Source organism: Danio rerio, chromosome 5 (genome assembly GCF_049306965.1).
Source record: "Danio rerio strain Tuebingen ecotype United States chromosome 5, GRCz12tu, whole genome shotgun sequence".
NCBI classification, from domain to species: domain Eukaryota; kingdom Metazoa; phylum Chordata; class Actinopteri; order Cypriniformes; family Danionidae; genus Danio; species Danio rerio.
The window spans coordinates 2,430,859-2,452,525 of NC_133180.1; the positions used below are offsets into that span (position 1 = coordinate 2,430,859).

General features: G+C 35.9%; 2 protein-coding genes across 2 annotated transcripts in view; both read left to right on the forward strand.

Moving 5' to 3' along the window:
- si:ch73-55i23.1 overlaps positions 1–21,667 on the forward strand; it is a 782,803-nt gene that overhangs the window by 443,414 nt on the left and 317,722 nt on the right. The window lies entirely within an intron of this gene.
- Positions 326–20,471, forward strand: myl2a (myosin, light chain 2a, regulatory, cardiac, slow). Its single transcript, NM_001386804.1, has 7 exons — positions 326–373; positions 8,039–8,131; positions 12,677–12,752; positions 19,510–19,614; positions 19,705–19,783; positions 20,040–20,088; positions 20,165–20,471. Exons 1-7 carry the CDS (start codon positions 371–373, stop codon positions 20,267–20,269), a joined length of 510 nt encoding a protein of 169 aa, NP_001373733.1. The 5' UTR covers positions 326–370; the 3' UTR covers positions 20,270–20,471.

The following is a 21,667-nucleotide window of genomic DNA, read 5'->3' on the forward strand; positions in this document are numbered from 1 at the left end:
CTAGAAAATGTTTCTTGATTTCAGACTTCTGTGATATTTGGACTAGAAACAAGACGAAAACCCCCAGTAAGAAGTGATAAACCCTGAAATAACCAGGACGGTGAGGAGAGATGAATATACGGGCGTCTCCAAACAGCTGAGCACTTCTCATTCATAAGCCTGCCATTTTAAACCCCATCACAATGAGTGTGTAGTTGTGTGAGTGTGTGTGTGTATGTAGGATCATCATCTACCTGTCACTTCCATAACAGGCCATGTGTTATTTATATCGGCCAGTAGACATCAGTGCAGATAATCTACAAAAGGCCGTCCATCCCATTGTCCAGAAGCATTCGGGATCTCCTCATTGTCCTGTTCTCCTGCATCCGGCATGGTGAGTTACCGCACTTTTACTCCGGATTCATACTGCAAAAACTACTTTTCTTACCTACTTGGAGTTTTTAATCTGGTTTCTAGTGCAAATATCTAAAACTCAAGAGCATTTTCTGGACAAACTAATTATATTGTCTTGTTTTCAGAAATAATGAGTCAATTACTTTGTATATTCGTCATTAGTTTTCTCTTTTCATTTATTTTTATTTCCTGTCACTATTTACTCTCATTAAAGCTTTTCCAAACCTTTATGACTTTCTTTTATTTTGTTGAACACAAAAGAAGATATTTTGAAGAATGCTGAAAACCTGTAACCATTGACTTCCATTGTATTTATTGTATCCTATCATGGAAGTCAATGGTTACAGGTTTTCAGCATTCTTCAAAATATGTGTTTGACAGAATAAAAAAGAAACTCATAAAGGTTTGGCACAAAAAAGAAGATATTTTGAAGAATGCTGAAAACCAGTAACCATTGGCTTTCATTGTATTTATTATGTCATATCATGAAAGCCAGTGGTTACAGGTGGTCATCATTCTTTAAAATATCTGTTGGGCAGAATAAAAAAGAAACTCATAAAGGTCTGGAACACAAAGGAAGATATTTTGAAGAATGCTGAAAACAAGTAACCATTGACTTCCATAGTATTATTATTTTTTGTTCTCCCATGGAAGTCAAAGGTTACAGGTTTTGATCGTTCTTCAAAATATGTGTTTGACAGAATAAAAAAAAAACGTAAAGGTTTGGCACACAAAAGAAGATATTTTGAAGAATGCTGAAAACCGGTAACCATTGACTTCCATAGTATTATTATTTTTTGTTCTCCCATGGAAGTCAAAGGTTACAGGTTTTGATCATTCTTCAAAATATGTGTTTGACAGAATAAAAAAAAAAAAACGTAAAGGTTTGGCACACAAAAGAAGATATTTTGAAGAATGCTGAAAACCAGTAACCATTGACTTCCATAGTATTTATTGTGTCCTATCATGGAAGTCAATGGTTACAGGTTTTCAGCATTCTTCAAAATATGTGTTTGACAGAATAAAAAAGAAATTCATAAAGGTTTGGCACACAAAAGAAGATATTTTGAAGAATGCTGAAAACCGGTAACCATTGGCTTCCATAGTATTTATTATGTCCTACCATGAAAGCCAGTGGTTATAGATGATCATCATTCTTTAAAATATTCTTTAAAATATCTGTTGGGCAGAATAAAAAAGAAACTCATAAAGGTCTGGAACACAAAGGAAGATATTTTGAAGAATGCTCAAAACCGGTAACCATTGACTTCCACAGTATTGTTTTTGCAGTGATTCTCAAAGCATCTCCATCAACGTGCATTGAAAAAGGCTTTTCTTACTCATACAGCACATCAGGAAAGTTCTAGATAGCGCTTCACTCTTTACACATTTTTTATGGCACAGCCTTATTCCAAAATGAATAAATTGATTGATTTCCTCAACATTCTACACACAATCCCCCATAATGACAATGTGAAAACAGAGTTTTAGAAATTGTTGCAGATTTATTAAAAATAAAAAGCTGAAAAATCACATGTACATCAGTATTCACAGCCTTTGGCGTGAAGCTCTAAATTGAGCTCGTGTACATTCTGTTTCCACTGATCATTCTGGAGATGTTTCAGCAGCTTCACTGGAGTTCACCTGTGCTCAATTCAGCTGATTGGACATGATCTGAAAAGGCTAAACCTGTCTATATAAGGGCTCAGGGTTGACAGTGTATGTCAAAGCACAAACCAAGCATGAAGACAAAGGAATTGTCTGTAGACCTCAGAGACAGGATTGTCTGGAGGCACAGGGCTGGGGAAGGTTACAGAAACATTTCTGCTGCTCTGAAAGTTCAATGAGCACAGCGGCCTCCATCATCTGTAAGTGGAAGATGTTTAGCCACCAGGACTCTTCTAGAACTGGCCGGCCATCTAAGCTGAGTGATCGGGGGAGAAGGGCTTTAGTCAGGGAGGTGATCAATAACCCGATGGTCACTCTGTCTGAGCTCCAGCGTTCTTCTGCAAACAGAGGAGAACCTTACAGAAGGACAACCATCTGTGCAGCAATCCACCAATCAGGCCTGTATGGTAGAGCGGCCAGACGGAAGACACTCCCCGCCTGGAGTTTGCCACAAGGAGGACTCTCAGACCATCAGAAACTAAACTCTCTGCTCTGATGAGACTCAAACTGAACTCTTTGTAGTGAACGCCAGGCGTTACGTTTGGAGACAAGCAGGCAGCGCTCATCAGCAGGCTAACAGCATCCCTACAGTGAAGCATGGTGGTGTTGGCATCATGCTGTAGGGATGTGTTTCAGCAGCAGGAACTGGAAGACTAGTCAGGATAGAGGGAAAGATGAATGCAGCAATGCACAGAGACATCCTGAATGAAGACCTGCACAAGAGTGCTCTCCACCTCAGACTGGGGCGACGCTTCATCTTCCAGCAGGACAATGACCCAAAGCACACCGCCAAAATATCAATGGAGTGACGAAGCCAGAGCCCAGACCTAAATCCTATTGAACATCTCTGGAGAGATCTGAAAATGGCTGCACATCGTCACTTTCCATCCAACCTGATAGAGCTTGAGAGTTCCTGCAAAGAGGATTGGGCAAACATTCCCAAAGACAGGTGTGCAGAGCTTGTGCATCATATTCAAAAAGACTTGAGGCTGTAATCTCTGCCAAAGGTGCATCAACAGAGTGTCGAGCAAACGCTGTGAATACTGATGTACATCTGATTTTACAGCTTTTTTATTTTTATAAATTTGCATCAATTTCAAAAACTCTTTGTTCACATTGTCATTATGGGGGATTGTGTGCAGAATGTTGAGGAAATAAGTGAATTTAATCTATTTTGGAATAAGGCTTTAACATAAACAAATGTGGAAAAAGTCAAGCGCTATCAATACTTTTTGGATATACTGTAGATTTTTGTCTTGTTTTTCATCCAAATATCTCAATCTTCTGAAATCAAAGAGGATTTTCTACACAAACACTAAATATTTAAATAAAGAGTCAAAATGAATTGAGTTTTTGCATAAAACAAGCTAAATTGTCTGCCAATGGGGGAAGTGAAATAATCTTGTTTTTCTATTTGACATTAGAGTATTTCACTTACCTCATTTGCAGAGTATTGTGCTTGGAAAAGCTCACTTAATTTGGACTCATTACTGAAAACAAGACAGTATTTTTTGCTTGTCTAGAAAATGTTTCTTGATTTCAGAAATTTGGGATATTTGCACCAGAAACGAGTCACAAATTCTAAGTAATGAACACTTTTTTCAGTGCACTATGATGAAGATGCTTTGGGCTGGAAAACATTAATCACACTTAAAGGGACAGTACACCCAAATATGAACATTCGATATTACTTGTTTAAAACTTTTAAGAGTTTCTTTCTTCTGTTGATCATAAAGGAAGATATTTAGAAAATTTGTATTTATAACTTTTGTCTGTTTTTTCTACTATGGAAGTGAATGGTTACAGGTTTTCAGCATTCTTCAAAATATCTTCTTTTGTGTTTCAAACCATTATGAGTTAAATTTATTCTGTCAAGGTTCAAAACACAAAGAAGATGCTTTGAAGAATGCTGAAGACCTGTAACCACTGACCCCCATAGAAAGACTAATTAAACACTATGGAAGTCAATGGTTACTGGTTTTCAGCATTCTTCAAAATATATTCATTTGTGTGCCAAACCTTTATGAGTTTTTTTTTTAATCTCTTTTAAACACATATTTTGAAATAGGCTGAAAACCAGTAACCATTGACTTCCATGATAGGACACAATATATACAATGGAAGTCAATGGTTACCGGTTTTCAGGATTCTTCAAAATATCTTCTTTTGATTTCAACAGAAAAAAAGAAACTCATAGAGGTTTGGAAAAGCTTTAATGAGAGTAAATAGTGACAGGAAATGAAAATGAATGAAAAAAGAGAAACTAATGACAAATCAAAATAATAATCGCATCGTTTTAAAGTTTTCCAATTGACCTTATTCTAAAATGTGGAAGTGTGGCTGTTTTCGCGATTGTCTTTGAACTTCCGATTCAGTCGCCTATGGGAGAAATGACTAGGAATAATAAACGGCAGAAAACGGTCAAACTACTTGCTCTACAAACAAATGTTTGCATGACTACACAGACCAAGTAGAATAATATAATAAGGAAATATCAGTTTGCAACATCAAACAGCGAAACGAGCAGTTTTTAATGTCTAAAAATGAATGGAAGTGAATGAGACCGGAAGTCTCGAGCCAAAAAGATTCAAATGGCAGCGCCCGCTCGTCGGCGAAGAATAAGGTGAATAAGATTTAAAGGGACAGTTCACCCACAAACTCTGTTTAAGTATCTTTACTCTGAACAAAAAGAAGATATTTTGAAGATTGTTGAAAACCTGTAACCATTGACTTCCACATTTGTTTGTCCTACTATGGAAATCAATGGTTACAGGTTTTCAGCATTCTTCATATTATCTTCTTTTGTGCTCAACAGATGAAAGAACCAGATAAAGGTTTGGAAACACTCGAGGGAGAGTACATTTTTGGGTGAACTATCCCTTTATTAAGAACAAATGTAGCAATTAAAAGCAAATAAAACATTTTAAAGCTGAAAACCGGTAACCATTGACCTCCAGACAAACAAATACAGTGGAAGTCCAGCTTTTTCTAAATATCTTCTTTGGTTGTTCAATAAAATAAAGACAATAATGTTTGTATACCAGATAAGTTTTTGTTTTGTTTTGATATTATGCGCAATTTTAGTATCTAATTTGACGGCATTTATTTGTTGTTAGTAAAAATATAATAGTTTATCAAATAGTATAAATAATTTTTTCTAAATATTTCACTTAAATATAAAATCTGTAGATTTGCAGAAAAATGACCCAATAAAAAAAATTTATGTATATGTATATATATATATATATATATATATATATATATATATATATATATATATATATATATATATATATGTATATGTATATATATATTAGTGCTGTCAAAATTACTGCGTTAATGCATGCGATTAATTTGAAATAAATAACGCATTCAAAAAAAAATGAACGCAATTAACACAGTTTTGTTTTTTTTTGTTTTTTTCTGTTGTGGGCGAGTACAATTGTTTGTATTCAATACTTATTCGTATAAGTATTATAATTATTATAATTTTCCATATCTGCAATGCCTGTATTTTGGCTTTTTTTTGCAGTCCACTTAGAATCCAACATGGAAATCAGTGTTTTCTTTATTGGCATTGATTGTTTTAAAATTCAAATGTCATTAACATGCCTGTGTTTTAATTTCTGTTATAAATATGGCTGTCAAGCAGGATCTTGATGGTTTATTGTGGGTTTGTTGTTTACATGAAGATATCTGTGTTACAAGTTAAACACAAATTCTAATAAACAGTTATATTTTGAATTTAAATAGTTTTAATTTGCGTTTACATTAGTTTTACATTTGAATAGCCAAAATTACAAGTTTCGGTCTTTTAAATGCGATTAATCGCGATTAATTAAAAGAAAGAAAGTGTGATTAATTAGGTAATTAAAAAAAAAAAATTATCAATTGACAGGACTAATGTGTATATAAATAATATACAATAATAATATGATAATATTATAATACTAAAACAAAAAAGACTTTCTCCAGAAGAAAAAACATTATCAGACATACTGTGAACATTTCCTGAATCTGTTCAACATCACTTTGGAAATATTTAAAAAAGAAGATAGAAAATTCATATATATATATATATACACACACACATAAATATATTGTAAGAATTGAAATATTACAAATATTTTTGATGTCTTTGACAATTCAAAACATGAGCTGAAAACAGAGACTGGTGACTTCACAACCCAGCAAGGGGGAATGCGGGAAAAACCAGTTCCTGCTGCATTTGCATCTGAGTCTGCTGAAACTCAGCTTCATCCCCCCAACTCACGCATATGGTCATTTCAATGTTTGAACGTTCTAGATTAACCAAACTGACTTTAGCTATTATGTTTGATATCATTTGAAATGTCTCGGTGTGATTGGTACAATGGTCTCATTCTCTCAAAAATAGACATAATCAGAACAATAAATATATAACTTCAGGCATCTTTTGAACCACTGTGAGGGGTGTGACTTTTACACTAAGTGTGAATGCCTTTTTGTTATTCACACCCCCTTCCTTGAGGGAATTCTTGGATTATTTAAGGTAAGGTCCGCGAAAGATTCAGGGCGATTCTGCCTAACCAGATCAGCCCATAACATGGCTGGTTCATGTTATGTATATTTCAAAGTCAGGAATGCATCTTTTTCATCTTGGATTTATCTTTGATAATTTGATGTTTTGTATTGATCGTTTATGAAATGACTGATTGAATTTGGCATAATACATTTACCTGACTAATAAATTATGTTTTGAATTATTCAAACCTCGTGTTATTATCACTGATAAATGTTGTTGTCCATAGCACTACAAGCCACTGTACAGGTTAGTAACGGACTAAAACATGTTAGACGGAGCAGCGTGGCACACTATACAATGTTGGTAGAGATCCGACTAACAAATTGGCCTTTATTCATGTATACTTGGACTGTAAAAGGCCAACTATTTAGAACAACAAAATATTGTTGAAACTACTTTAAATGTGGATATTTAGGCCTTCATCTACAATAGTATAATCCTGCGCGATTATTATTAAAATACTTTGTCTTGAATTAGTAGATAACAGATCTATGGGGACCACATAAAAATCTCCTAAATTGAGTAAGTAGGGTTCTGCCTTTTTAGGAGAGTGGTTAATCGCCTCTGTTTAATGACCAAGACTGACAAGCTTGTATTAAGAGATTGTATACCCGGCCGGTGCAAGACTCGAGATGCTATCGGAATCTGAGTAAATGAGAATAAGGTATAATAACAAATCAAAAGAATATTCAATCATAATCTAAAATAATGTGAGAGGAAACAAAATAATCTTATCAATGTTTTATAATTGGAGTCAGATAAAACGAGGATAAATATATTAATATTCTAAACCACCTCATACTAAAATTGGAGTCAGATATGAGTTAAGTTTAAAATAAATCAACATTGTGCACTGGAAAGACCGAACATGCAGTGAACCTTCATCCACCAGTGGATACCGTCATTGGACCAACTGGCTGGACCCTACAATATCATATATATATATATATATATATATATATATATATATATTTGAATTTTCTATCATCTTTTTTAATTAATTTAAAATAATTAACGGATTCAAAAAAAAATTACGCATTTTTTTTTTTTTTTTAAAGAAGATAGAAAATTCAAATATAAATATATATTCAAATCATGTATATATCTCTGGCTTTTATGTGATTAATCCTGAGTTGTTTTAACCCAGCATTGATTTGAATATGGACACTGAAGCACAGTTTTATCAATCAAATTTAAATGACACTTTTTAACCCAGCAGTCGAGTTTGTCACGATCACAACTCCTGCATTGTGTTACAACAACCCAGCGGTTTTTGAATCAGTGAATCATAGTTTGAACTGAATCATTGACTCATTGATTTATTCAATGTTTGAACTCGGCTGATAATGAATCAAACTTTCAAGCGGTTTTTGTAACAGAAAGTAAAAAACCAATTGTGTTTTACTTCTGCAGGCTCCTAAAAAAGCGAAGAAGCGTGCGGCTGAAGGAGCCAACTCCAATGTCTTCTCCATGTTTGAACAGGCTCAGATCCAGGAGTTCAAGGAGGTCTGAACACTTTCACCCATCATCACTGCACACTTTGGGCCCTATCTTACACCCGGCGCAGTGTGGCACAAGGCACAGCGCAATAGTCTTTTGGTAGTTTCAGCTTGGCGCAAGAGTGGTTTTGAGGCGTTGCGCTACGCTGTTTAAATAGCAAATGCATTAGCGCTCATTTGTGCACCCATAGGTGTTCTGCTCTAAAAAGAGAGGCGTTCTGAGGCGGACCGCTGGCGCGTCGCTATTTTGAGAAACTATAATAGATTTTTCAATAGACCAAAACTAACCCGGTCTAAACTCCAGCGCAGAGTTGCACCTCACTTACACACTGCTTAATACACACAAGAGAGCAATAGGCAAATATCTTTACATATGAAAACATTTAAATATTAAGGATATATATAGGATATAATAAGAATAGATATAGGATATAAATATAAAGGATTAAAATATTACAAAACATATTATTTTCTAGCCTACATAAATATGAAAAATCCAGCATGATCTCACGAGAAAACGTAAGTATTTTACGTTTTGCCAGTTTAGTGTTAGATCGAATTATATCGTACGAATTCATACGAATTAGCCACTAAATGAAAAAGTTACGAATTGCCTTGAGATTGTGTTGGAAAAATCACTGCTTTTATGTCTTCTTCATCTCGGGAGGCTTTTTCAGTTCATTCATAACAATTTGCTTTTGTATAATGTTATTATTATTAGCAGTATTATTTATTATATCCATATTTATATTTGTTTTATTAAAAACAAGCTTAGATTTGCCCACCTGTCAGGTTTTAGACCATATGGGGCACAGCATGTGTTTTAGGATATAACTCAGGTTTTTGAGCACATTTTGTTATTGTTTTTCATTTTTTCGTTTGCTGGAAATTAGAACTGAATTTAGAAATAGTTTTGAAACGAATATTTGCGCTTAACAAACGAAATTAATTATTTATAGACTAATTGATGTCTGTGCGTAAAGGTTTCCCTATCCAAGAGCGAAAGTGAAAGTGATCCATTATCTCTCATTCTCACGCAGTAGATGCTCTGTTTAACAGTTTTCTGTTAAAACACTGTGAACTGTTTGCTTGTGAAATGCTCAGTTTTTCCACTTAGACTTACTTTGCGTCCTGTAAATAGTGAATGCGCTCTTGACGCGACGCAGCTGCTCTTAAAGGGAATGGGAGATGAGACTCTGATTGGTTTATTCTCAAAACACACCTATAACTCATTAAGAAAATAAACTCAACCCTTTTAGACCATGCGCCACGGCGCAAAGCAGATTTCCGTCCTTACATTATCAAAAACATGTCCTGACACGCCCTGAAAGCATTTTGCTCCCTGCGTTTTGCACTCTGCGCATGGACCGTCAAAATAGAGCCCTTTAAGTCAATAGTTCATTCAATTTTTAATTTTCCTTCGGCTTAGTCCCTTTAGACACAGCGGAATGACCCGCCAACTATTCTGGCATATGTATTACATTGCAGATGCCCTTCCAGCTGCAACCCAGTACTTGACAACACCCAAACACACACACACAATCATACACTACGGCCAATTTAGTCGATCAATTCCTCTATAGCGCATGTGTTTGGACTGTGGGGGAAACCGGAGCACTCGGAGGAAACCCACGCCAACACAGGGAGACTCCACACAAAAATGCCATCTGACCCAGCCGGGACTCAAACCAGCGACCTTCTCACTGTGAGGATGCGAATATGATCTGAGAAGCACTTTAGGGTTTCAGCACTGAGGATGCATTAATCAGGGCAGTGTTTTCATTGTGGGATTTAGCGCAGAAGAGCGCAGCTGCTATTGTGTGCGTCTTTCTCTAAAGCTCCCTGTGGAATCTGATATTCCTGTCTGATCCCTATTGAGGGCCGATATATGTATTTATAGAGACCCTCCTTAACATAGCGGATTGGCTGAATTCTGCCGGGATAACAGACACATTTGCGGCATTGTGCATCTGCAAGTGTCTCCACAATGGAGGAGCCTAGCAGATAAGTATTGAACACGTCATGTTTTTTTCCTGGGAATAATATTTCTGAAGGAGCTGTTGACTTGGGATTGAAGCAGATTTTGGAAAACACCCAAACAACACAAACAAAAAACACATCTGAAACATGAGCTGTGTGTAATAAGAATGAAATGACAATAGGAGAAGGTACTGAACTGCTGTAATGTGTTGAATACGTTATATTAAAGGCTTTAATGATGATGGCAGCTTAAAGACGCCTCTCATATGGAGAATGAAGACTCATGCACTGCTCAGGTGTGAGTTTCTCACCAACTTCAACAGAGTGTCAAAATCCTGATGGTTCTGTGGGTCTCGTCTATCAAATCTAAGCTTTATCTGTATTCTCTATTGGATTCAGATCGGGTGATTGGCTGGGCCATTCTGCAGCTTGATTTTCTTTCTCTGAAAGCATCTGAGAGTCTCCTTGGCTGTGTTTTGGATCATTGTCTTGCTGAAATGTCCACCCTGGCTTCATCTTCATCCTCCTGCTGATGTAGATGTTTGTTACGCCCCGTGTGGCTCGGAGGACGAAAAAGGGCTTAACACAATTATGACAACCCAATATTTTAAGAATTCCTCTAAGATGTTAACTGCTATGAATCAACACAGACAACGACGTGGCAAAGAAGTTGTTCGCTTTATTACAATAAAGATAAAGAAATGAATATTTAAAATCACCCAAAGTATATTTACAAATATGTACAATAAATGCAAAAAGTAAACAAAAATACCTGATGGAGGGAAGGAGAATAAGCGGTGCCAAATCAAAGAAAATAACAAATTAAACACCCGCTAACTAATCCCTCCCCCACCTCTAAATAACTAAAGAGAAATATGTAAATCATCTTCAGCGTCACACGCCCCTTATTCAACTGCACTGACTGGGACAAACATACATATGGTAGCACCCGCCTCTAACCTAGTGGAATAACAAAAAAATCTACTACGTGTGTGTAAAATGTAAGTCACGTGACATACTTCCCTTCACTTCCCTCTAGGTACTTTTAAATCACAAAAACTCCTTTAAAGCGAACCCGAGCACAAGATAGGCACCAAAAGTTACAAAAACACAGCAGCAACAAGCAACATGGATCCCCCTCTCATCTGGGCTGAGTCATCACTGGAGCGTTTAAATAACACCCATCCTCTTCTGATTGGTCCACTCAGGAGAACTCTGCCAACCAATCGGAACACCTAGATTTTAGAAGTATAGGAGACAGCAAATAGAAACAGAAAGGGGAGAAGGGAACAACAGAGCAACACCCCCAGGCATGTAACAATGTTGATATTCATTTACACTGAGAAAGAAAGCGGGTTGCTAAAGAACTACTGAGAGATCTCAGCTGCTGTCTGGACTTTCACTGCTGGAAAAGACCTTCCTTTCTTCATGTGTTCAACACTTTTCCCCTGTGTCATTTCATTTTATTACACATAACTTCATTTGTTAACTCATTACATTTGTTTTCTTTGCATATGTGGCTTTTTTTGGTTGTTATCAACATCTGGTCAACATTTCAAATCATTCAAGTTCAAGTTTTCATTCATTCATTCATTTTCTTTCTTGTCGGTTTAGTCCCTTTATTAATCCGGAGTTGCCACAGCGGAATGCACCGCCAACTTATCCAGCACGTTTTTACGCAGCAGATGCCCTTCCAGCCGCAATTCATCTTTGGGAAACATCTACACACACTCTCATACACTATGTACAGTTTAGCCTACCCAATTCAAACCAGCAACCCAGCAACCTTCTTGCTGTGAGGCGACAGCACTACCTACTGTGCGTCACCTTAATACTTGTTTTCCCCACTGAATATCATGTAAAATTAAGCAAGGGACCAAGAACTGAGCCTTGCGGTATCCCACAGTGTACTTTTAATCAATATAAAGCCTCTTCATTCACTGATATTAATGTATAATGTTGTAATATGTTCTGATGCAGTTCCGGTAATACTAACATGATTTTCGAGCCCATCTAATTGCGGTAAAATTTACAGTATTACTGTCAGTTTTGGTTATTTTCATAAATTTTCCTGCGGCTTAATCCCTTATTCATCCACAGCGGAATGAACCACCAACTATTGCAGCATATGTTTTAACAGCGGCTGCCCTTACAGTTGCAACCTAGTATTGGGAAACACCCATACACACTCACACTAGAGTCAGTTTAGTTAATCAATTTCTCTATAGCGCATGTGTTTGGACTGTGGGGGAAATCGGAGCACCCGGAGAAAACCCACACCAACTTGAGGAGAACATGCAAACTCCACACAGAAACATTAACTGATGCAGCCAAGGCTTGAACCAGCGACCTTCTTGCTGTGAGGTGACAGTTCTAACAACTGAGCCACCACACACCGTTTGTAGCTGGAGGGGATCTGCTGCGTAAAACATACTGTATGCTGGCTGAGTTGGCGGTTCATTCTGCTGTGGTGACCCCTGATGAATAAAGGGACTAAGATGAAGGAAAAAGAATGAATAACATATCCACTATGAAACAATTTAAACACAAAAATGTTTTTTTTTTTCTTCAGGCATTCACCATCATGGACCAGAACAGAGACGGATTCATTGACAAGAATGACCTGAGAGACACATTTGCAGCTCTAGGTTGGTTTACGCAGGTTTTTTTTTTGTTACTACATTAACAAAAGCTATCAATATATATATATATATATATCTTTATTTTTAGATGTCTTTATTTTTTATGTTTTTATTTATTGTTATTTTATAAATGACCCCAAACAAATGTTTTGATTCTTTATTTGTGTATCCCCTCTCATTATTTAAATATTAACATGAAATACACACACTATGATTACATGTATTTAGACCAAAATGTAATAGAAAAATATATACAGTTGAAGTGAGAATTATTAGCCCCCTTTGATTTTTTATTCACTTTTAAATATTTCCCAAATGATGTTTACCAGAGCAAGGAAATGTTTACAGTATGTCTGATAATATTTTTTCTTCTGGAGAAAGTCTGATTTGTTTTATTTCAGCTAGAATAAAAGCAGTTTTTAATTTTATAAACACCATTTTAAGGACTAAATTATTAGCCCCTTTAAGCTATATATTTTTTCGATAGTCTACAGAACAAACCATTGTTATACAATAACTTGCCTATTTACCCTAACCTGCCTAGTTAACCTAATTAACCTCTTTGAATGTCACTTTAAGCTGTATAGAAGTGTCTTGAAGAATATCTAGTCTAATATTATTTACTGTCATCATGGCAAAGATAAAATAAATCAGTTATTAGAGATGAGTTATTCAAACTATTATGATTAGAAATGTGTTGAAGAAATCTGCTCTCCGTTAAACAGAAATTGGGGGAAAAAATAAACGGGGACGAATAATTCAGGGGGGGGCTAATAATTCTGGCTTCAGCTGTAAATCTGATTATAATACTATATCGTATGAATTGTATTTATGATATTTACACACATAAAATGCTGGCTTACTTAAAGCCAATTTTGGGTGACTTTTTTTTTGACAAAACCAACCACTGGGTTTATTTTTTTTTTTTATTCAATTTAAAGCATCAAATAAAACCCAACATCTGGCTCTGTCCATATTTTACCCCACTTAGGTTAAAATAACCCAGCATTGTATTAGAGTGTAGTATTAATAGTGAAGAGTCTAATAACATGTGAAAATAAAATGAAATATGAACATATATATTTTTGGCGGTATGAATTTATATCAGAATTGACTAGAGCATATTTTTTCTGAGCTGTACTTATTTAAATATATTATAGAATTTAGCCTGACAGACATTTTTTTGGCTGTATTATATATATATATATATATATATATATATATATATATTTATATTTATATATATATATATATATATATATATATATATATATATATATTGACTAGAAGAATATATTTATTCTGAGCTGTACTTATTAAAATATATCATAGAATTCAGTGTTATACATACGTTTTTGGCTGCATTATATATATAGGCTATATTTATATCAGAATTAACCAGAACACATTTGTTCTGAGCTGTACTTATTAAAATACATTATAAAATTCAGTTTAATAGATACATTTTTGGCTGTATTATACAGTTGTCAGAATTATTCGCCCCCCTCTGAATTTTGTTGTTTTTTAAATATTTCCTAAATTATGTTTAACAGAGCAAGGAAATGTTCACTGTATGTCTGATAATATTTTTTCTTCTGGAGAAAGTCTTATTTGTTTTATTTCAGCTAGAATAAAAGCAGTTAAAAATATTTAAACACAATTTTAAGGCAGTGGCGCCCCCAGAAAATTTTCTTAGGGGTGGCCAGAAGAGGCCGCACCAAATCTTGGGGTGGCACACAAAAAAAAATAATGAATTCAGTGTAATGTTATATTTTTGTTTCTGGTAAATTAAATAATGTAGTTTTATTCATTTAATTAATTCTATTTGAAATATTGCAATTTATTCTTTGAAATAATTCAGCAAGTACATGTGCAAACCAAATAAAAATCTATGTTTAGTTTAAAAACACTTTTCATATACTGTATAAATGACTTCTTTTTTTACGTGCCTTTATTGTACATCATACGAGATATGCCATGTCTAAAATTAATGAAGATTAATGAGTTTATTATTCCCAGTGATGGGTTGCAGCTGGAAGGGCATCCGCTGTGTAAAAATGTGCTGGATAAATTGGCGGTTCATTCTGCTGTGGCGACCCTGGATTAATAAAGGGACTAAGCCGAAAAGAAAATGAATGAAAGAATAATGAGTTTATTAATTACCCAAACAAATGAACAAACTGAACAAAAGGCATTACTATACACACTCACTATACCTAATAATATTATTTATCCATATTGCTTTTTGAACCATTTTATTAATGCAGCTTCTTCTATTGATATACTGTAGCTTAAGGTAAATATTAAATAGCCATTGCTGTCTATTGAAGGTGTGTGCGTGCTGTCAAGGACGATCGGGGAGGGTAGTGGTGGTTCTAGTTTAAATGACACCCTGGGCGAACCACCCTATACACCCCCACCTCTCTTGAATTGTTAGATTTGTTATTCAATAAATATAACAATTTATTTATATTTATTCTAAATAAATACAATTAATATTAATATATAATTATTATTCTAAATAAACAACAGAAATCAGTCCTAAATATTACTGGAAAACAACAACTGGAGTGATATGCCAACATCACTTAAGAAACCTTTTGCATGAAAATGAATTCTGACAATTCTAAAGAATACAAAAAATGTATTATAGAATTATCTGTGGTCTTAGACCAGATCATGGCTGAGAAATCATGTTATGAAGTCTTACCTCCCTGACTCATTATCCATCCTTTCTGCTTTAAAGGCATGCTTAGTGAAAGTAACATCATCATCATCATCATCATCATCATCATCATCATCATCATTATATTATATAAACTTTAAACGACTTTCAAAACTCGCTGCGTGCCGACACTTCTGCACAAAAGGCTTTTACTCCGTTTCACGGCGCATGAGCGGTGCCTATTATGTCGGCGTGCATGCAAACAACCAACCGGGATTCACACAGGAGTGCGTGAGGCGCGCGGGAATGGTTTTCCGCGCGCATGCGTCAGTTTGCTTTCACCAGCATTGAACCAGAGGGGGAGAGCTACGTCAGTAACACCAACAATAATTTAGTGACTGCATTTTATTTATTTATGTATTTATTTATTTATCTAAATATTGGGAATTTATAAGTTCATTTAAATCAATAATGTCAACCGCAAAATTATATTGGGGTGGCCAAAGGGGTGGCCACAGGGGTGGCCAGAGTTTACCGAGGGGTGGCCGTGGCCACCCCTGGCCACCCCTTGGAGGCGCCCCTGTTTTAAGGTCAATATTATTAGCCCCTTTAAGCAATATATATTTTTTTCGATTGTCTACAGAACAAACCATCATTATACAATAACTTGCCTAATTACCCTAACCTGCCTAGTTACCCTAATTACCCTAGTGAAGCCTTTAAATGTCACTTTAAGCTGTATAGAAGTGTCTTGAAGAATATCTAGTCTAATATTATTTACTGTCATCATGGCAAAGATATAATAAATCAGTTATTAGAGATGAGTTATTATTGTGGTTATATATTATTATTATTAGTTATTATTCGTTATTATAAACTATTATGTTTAGAAATGTGTTGAAGAAATCTGCTCTCCATTAAACAGAAATTGGGGAAAACATTTAACGTGGGCGAATAATTCTGACTTCAACTGTCTGTCAATGTCAATTTTGTTTATACAACACTATTTAACACAACTATAGGTTGACCAATGTGCTGCACACTACAAGTCACAGCAGAGAAAAAACAAATAAATATATAAAATTAAAGCTAAAACAGACAATTTTCACTGATAAAATGCCGAATCAAAGAGGTAAGTTTTCAACCTACATTTAAAAGCAGACAGGGATGAAACAAATCTAATACAGAGGGGCAGAGCATTCCTCAACCTAGGACCAGCTACTGCGAAGGCACGGTCCCCTCTGCATTTCAGCCTCGACTGGGATGCATAACAATCTCTGGTTAGATGACCGAAGAGACCAACCAGGCTGATGCTCAATCAACATGTCTGACAGATTAGAAGGTGCCAGGCCATTTAGAGATTTAAAAACCAAGAGAAGCATTTCATTTATTAAACACTTTATTCCAAGTTTTTAAGTAATTTTAGGTTATACGTTTACTTACAACTTGCAGGAAAAAAAGATAAAAGATAAAATATATATTTCAAATGTCATGATGCGTTTAGCAGGCCTAAATAAGCTTTTTTGCATCAGGTGTTTACACACAAATTAAACAGTTTAAAAGTTTACAAACATTTAATGTTCTTTTAAAATAACTTTTGGTGCAATAAATAATTAGTTAGTGGAGAAACAAACAAAAATATAATTCGTATATTTTTCTTGGTAAAAAAAACCATCTTTTTAAAACAAATTTCGTTTGCTATATTTTATTTACTTAATTTTTATGTATCTTTTGTTGATCATTTATCAATAGACAAGAATAATGAATAACATTTGAGGTCATGCGCTTCAAAACAGGGTGAGGCAGTGCAAAGTATGTAGGGCTGTCGCCTCACAGCAAGAAGGTTGCTGGGTCGAACCTCGGCTCAGTTGGCGTTTCTGTGTGGAGTTTGCATGTTCTCCCTGCGTTCGCGTGGGTTTCCTCCGGGTGCTCCGGTTTCCCCCACAGTCCAAAGACAAGCGGTACAGGTGAATTGGGTAGGCTAAATTGTCCTTAGTGTGAATGTGTGTGTGGATGTTTCCCAGAGATGGGTTGCGGCTGGAAGGGCATCCGCTGCGTAAAAACTTGATGGATATATTGGCGGTTGATTCCGCTGTGGCAACCCCGGATTAATAAAGGGACTAAGCCGACAAGAAAATGAATGAATGAATGAATGAGCTTCAAAACACTTTCCGCTATGAACACCTTACTATTTTAGAAAAGGTAACCTAGTTAAAGTTATAAATATGCATGCAGCCTATTTTTGATTTCCTGACAAGTGCATTAACAGCAGCACTCACTGATATAATTGAGAAAGGATGAGCTCCTATTGGACAGTGTCATCCACTTGACGAAACTCGTCGTGGAGATGGGGGAAAAATTAAACATGCCAGACTTGCTGTGACGGTGTCGTGAGGCGTCGCAGACATGGTATCGGTTGTCATGAACTATGCCACACGAGAAGAAACGATTGAATCTTGTGTCACGACGCCCATTTGTCGTTTACGATTCCCTGCCTAAATCGTGTAATTTGACCGGGGCTTTACAATAGTCCAGTCTAGTGGTAATAAAAGCATGGATTATTGATTTCCATAGTTTTTAAAATAGATTTGACTATTTTTAAGAGTCGAAGCTAAAAAGCAGCAGGATTTGACCACTGCTTTAAATTGTTTGTCAAAGCTCAAGCCATCATTTTGAATAGCACCCAGATTTTGTTTACCCAGGGCTTCATAAACTAAATTTTTCAAGATTAACTATCGGTGCTCTGGGAGAGTTTGACTGGCCGAACAAAATCATTTCACTCTTACCTTCATTAGAATCTAGAAAGTTCAAAGACAACCAGTCTTTCACATCTGACAAGCACAGCATATATATATATATATATATATATATATATATATATATATATATATATATATATATAGATAGATAGATAGATAGATAGATAGATAGATAGATAGATAGATAGATAGATAGATAGATAGATATATGGAGGCGTGGCACCTAACCCCACCCCTAAACTCAACCGTCATTGGGTGATGAGCAAATCGTACTAAATTGTACAAATTAGATCGTACGAATTCATACGAATTAGCCACTAAATGAAAAAGTTACGAATTGCCGTGAGATTGTGTTGGGTACATTTAGATATGATGATTTACAGTTGCCAATTTCCACAAACTGTTGCCTGTTTTTTTTTAAATAACTGCTTATCCCGTCCAAGACCTCACCTCTAATACCATACCTTTCTAATTTATTTACCAATATATTATGATTTATTGTATCAAATGACTTCTTTAAATCTATAAAAATTCCAACTGCCGTCTCATTTTTATCTATCTTATTAGTAATTTCCTCAATAGTTTCTGTTAATGCCAGAGATGTTGATCTATTTTTCCTAAAACCATATTGTTCATCAGCTAAAAGGATATGCGCTTCTAAGAGTCTTTCTTGTTGGCGCCAGTGGTGTAGTGGTTAGTGCGTCGACACATGCACTCCAGTGCTCGCGGAGACCCGGGTTCGATTCTGCCTTGCGGTCCTATGCCGATCCTTCCCCTCCTCATGCTTTCCTGTCAATTCTCGACTGTCCTATCAGAAATAAAGGTGAAAATCCCAAAGAAATTATTATAAAAAACAAAGAGTCTTTCTTAACTTAATAATGCATTGATGTTAACGTTGAACTATGATTAATAGATGCTGTATAAGATTATTCACACTTAGTTAATGTTACTAAATACATCAACTAACAGACCATTTCAAGCGTTACTAGCTTAAAGTGACATTTAAAGGCTTCACTAGGGTAAAGTTAGGGTAATTAGGCAAGTCATTGTATAACAGTGGTTTATTCTGGAGACAATCCAATGCTAATATTGCTCAAGGGGGCTAATAATATTGCTGTAAAACAATTAAAAACTGCTTTTATTCTAGCCGAAATAAAACAAATAAGACTTTCTCCAGAAGAACAAATATTAGAGGAAATACTGTGAGAAATTTCCTGAATCTGTTCAACATCATTTGGAGAATGTTTAAGAAAAGAATTGACATGTTGACTTCATCTGTAACAGTCAACTTACTGTATGTGTTTAAACATCTCATTTCCCATGATGCACCACTTCTCAGGGCGGCTGAATGTGAAACAGGAGGAGATTGATGAGATGCTGAAGGAGGCGTCGGGACCGATCAACTTTACCGTGTTTCTCACCATGTTTGGAGAAAAGCTCAAAGGCAGGTTTTTAAGAAGTCAGACAGATGCTGTCTATTAAACTCAGCGCATGACTATCGGTATTGACTGATTCCTGACCTGTGTGTGTGCAGGAGCGGATCCTGAGGAAACCATCCTCAACGCATTCAAAGTGTTCGATCCGGAGGGAAAGGGCATCCTGAAGAAGGAATAGTAAGATTTACATTTACATTCAGTCCTTTAGTAGATGCTTTTGTCCAATGTGACGTACAATTAAGGAGGCATTCAGAGATTCAACAAGAAGAGGCTGACAGAATTGATGCCAGAGGAGGGAGGGAAGGTTTCTTTAAATGAAAGTGGTTTCTACAGGTGGTTTGTCAAGCCCACTCACCTGTGCACAATGCTATTTATGAGATGTTGGGTGGTTTCTGTGTGTTTGTATGTTGATATCATGCATGTTTCTCTGCAGTGTGACTGAGATGTTGACCACACAGGCGGACAGGTTTTCACCAGAGGAGGTGAGCTTAATCTCTCTACAGTAAATGTGCTGGTGTTTTGATAATGCGGTGACTCTGACTGTGCATGTGTGTTCAGATGGAGCAGATGTTCAGTGCTTTCCCTCCAGATGCTGCAGGAAACTTGGACTACAAGAATCTGGTGCACATCATCACTCACGGAGAGGAGAAAGACCAGGAGTAGAGTCTTCAGTTCTCAGCCAATCACAGCACATCGCTCCGCATGGTCACGCCCACTCACCCGTGATTGACAGGCTTGACAGTTGATATACGTACTGCAAGTTTTTTTAATATATGATATCCTATTTGCACCTTGTCATATTACTTGTTGAAATGTACTTGCAAAATATTGTAATAGGTAAATAAATGGACATGAAATTTTGAGTTGAGTGGAAATTATTTTAATGTGTAAAAATATTTGAAATTTGAACTATGATTGAACAATCACAATGAATGAATATATAAATAAATAAATAAATAATTAAATAAATAAATATATAATTGTGTGTGTGTGTGTGTGTGTGTGTGTGTGTGTGTGTGTGTGTGTGTGTGTGTGTGTGTGTGTGTGTGTGTGTGTGAGTGTGTGAGTGTGTGAGTGTGTGTGTGTGTGTGTGTATGTGTGTGTGTCAGAGTCAACAATCAAGAGAAGACCACACCAGAGTGAACACAGAGGGGTCACCACAAGATGTAAACCATTGGTGAGCCTCAAAAACAGGAAGGTCAGATTAGAGATCTAAAATAGCCTTCACAGTGCTGGAACAACATCCCATGAACAGATGGGGTCAAGATCAACTTGTACCAGAGGGATGGGAAGAGAAGAGTATGGAGGAATGTATGGTGTTTGGACTGTGGGGGAAAACCACGCCAGAAACTTTCCAGGCATTTTTTAGTCTTGGTTTGTCTATATTTGACCTATCGTTGGATTACATCGAGTTTTTTAGTGTAAAATTAAATCCCTTTAACAAATTCCAGAACCCTGTAAAATCCTAAACCGCTCCATGGTGGCGCAGTGGGTAGCACGTTCGCCTCACAGCAAGAAAGTCACTGGTTCAAGCCTCGGCTAGGTCAGTTGGCATTTCTGTGTGGAGTTCGCATGTTGTTGTTTTAAGTTTAAAGTCTAAAGATATTAACAAGACGCAAAACACTTTTACAAATCCTGAAACAAATTTACGATTACAGATTCCCTTGTAAAAGTGTTTTGCATCTTGTTAATTTTTTTCTAAAATGTAAATTTGTTTTGTCGTTGGTAAAATTGTTTTTCCTCTGTAATTGTGTCTGATGATAAGTAAAAATGTTTTTCAAAATGTGAATTTGTCTCGAGCTTTGTAAAAGTGTTTCACACTTTGTAATGTTGTTTTGCACTTCCCGGCCACCGTACTAATGGGACTAATTGTTTTAAACTAATAAAGGGACTAAGCTGAAAAGAAAATGAATGATGTGAGTATCCGCAGCTGTATCCCTTCTAGACTTCAACCCCGCACGCTCGAACATGAGGTTAATATGAGGTTATATACATCTTAATATTCTTTCTTCAACATATTCAGAAATAAATGTTTAGAACCGGCTACTGGGTTTGTGCGGA

Coding starts and splice junctions, on each gene's coding strand:
- myl2a (NM_001386804.1), top strand. Junction 19,615..19,704: donor GTTTGGAGAAAAGCTCAAAG/GCAGGTTTTTAA, acceptor GTGTGTGTGCAG/GAGCGGATCCTGAGGAAACC. Junction 20,089..20,164: donor ACAGGTTTTCACCAGAGGAG/GTGAGCTTAATC, acceptor ATGTGTGTTCAG/ATGGAGCAGATGTTCAGTGC.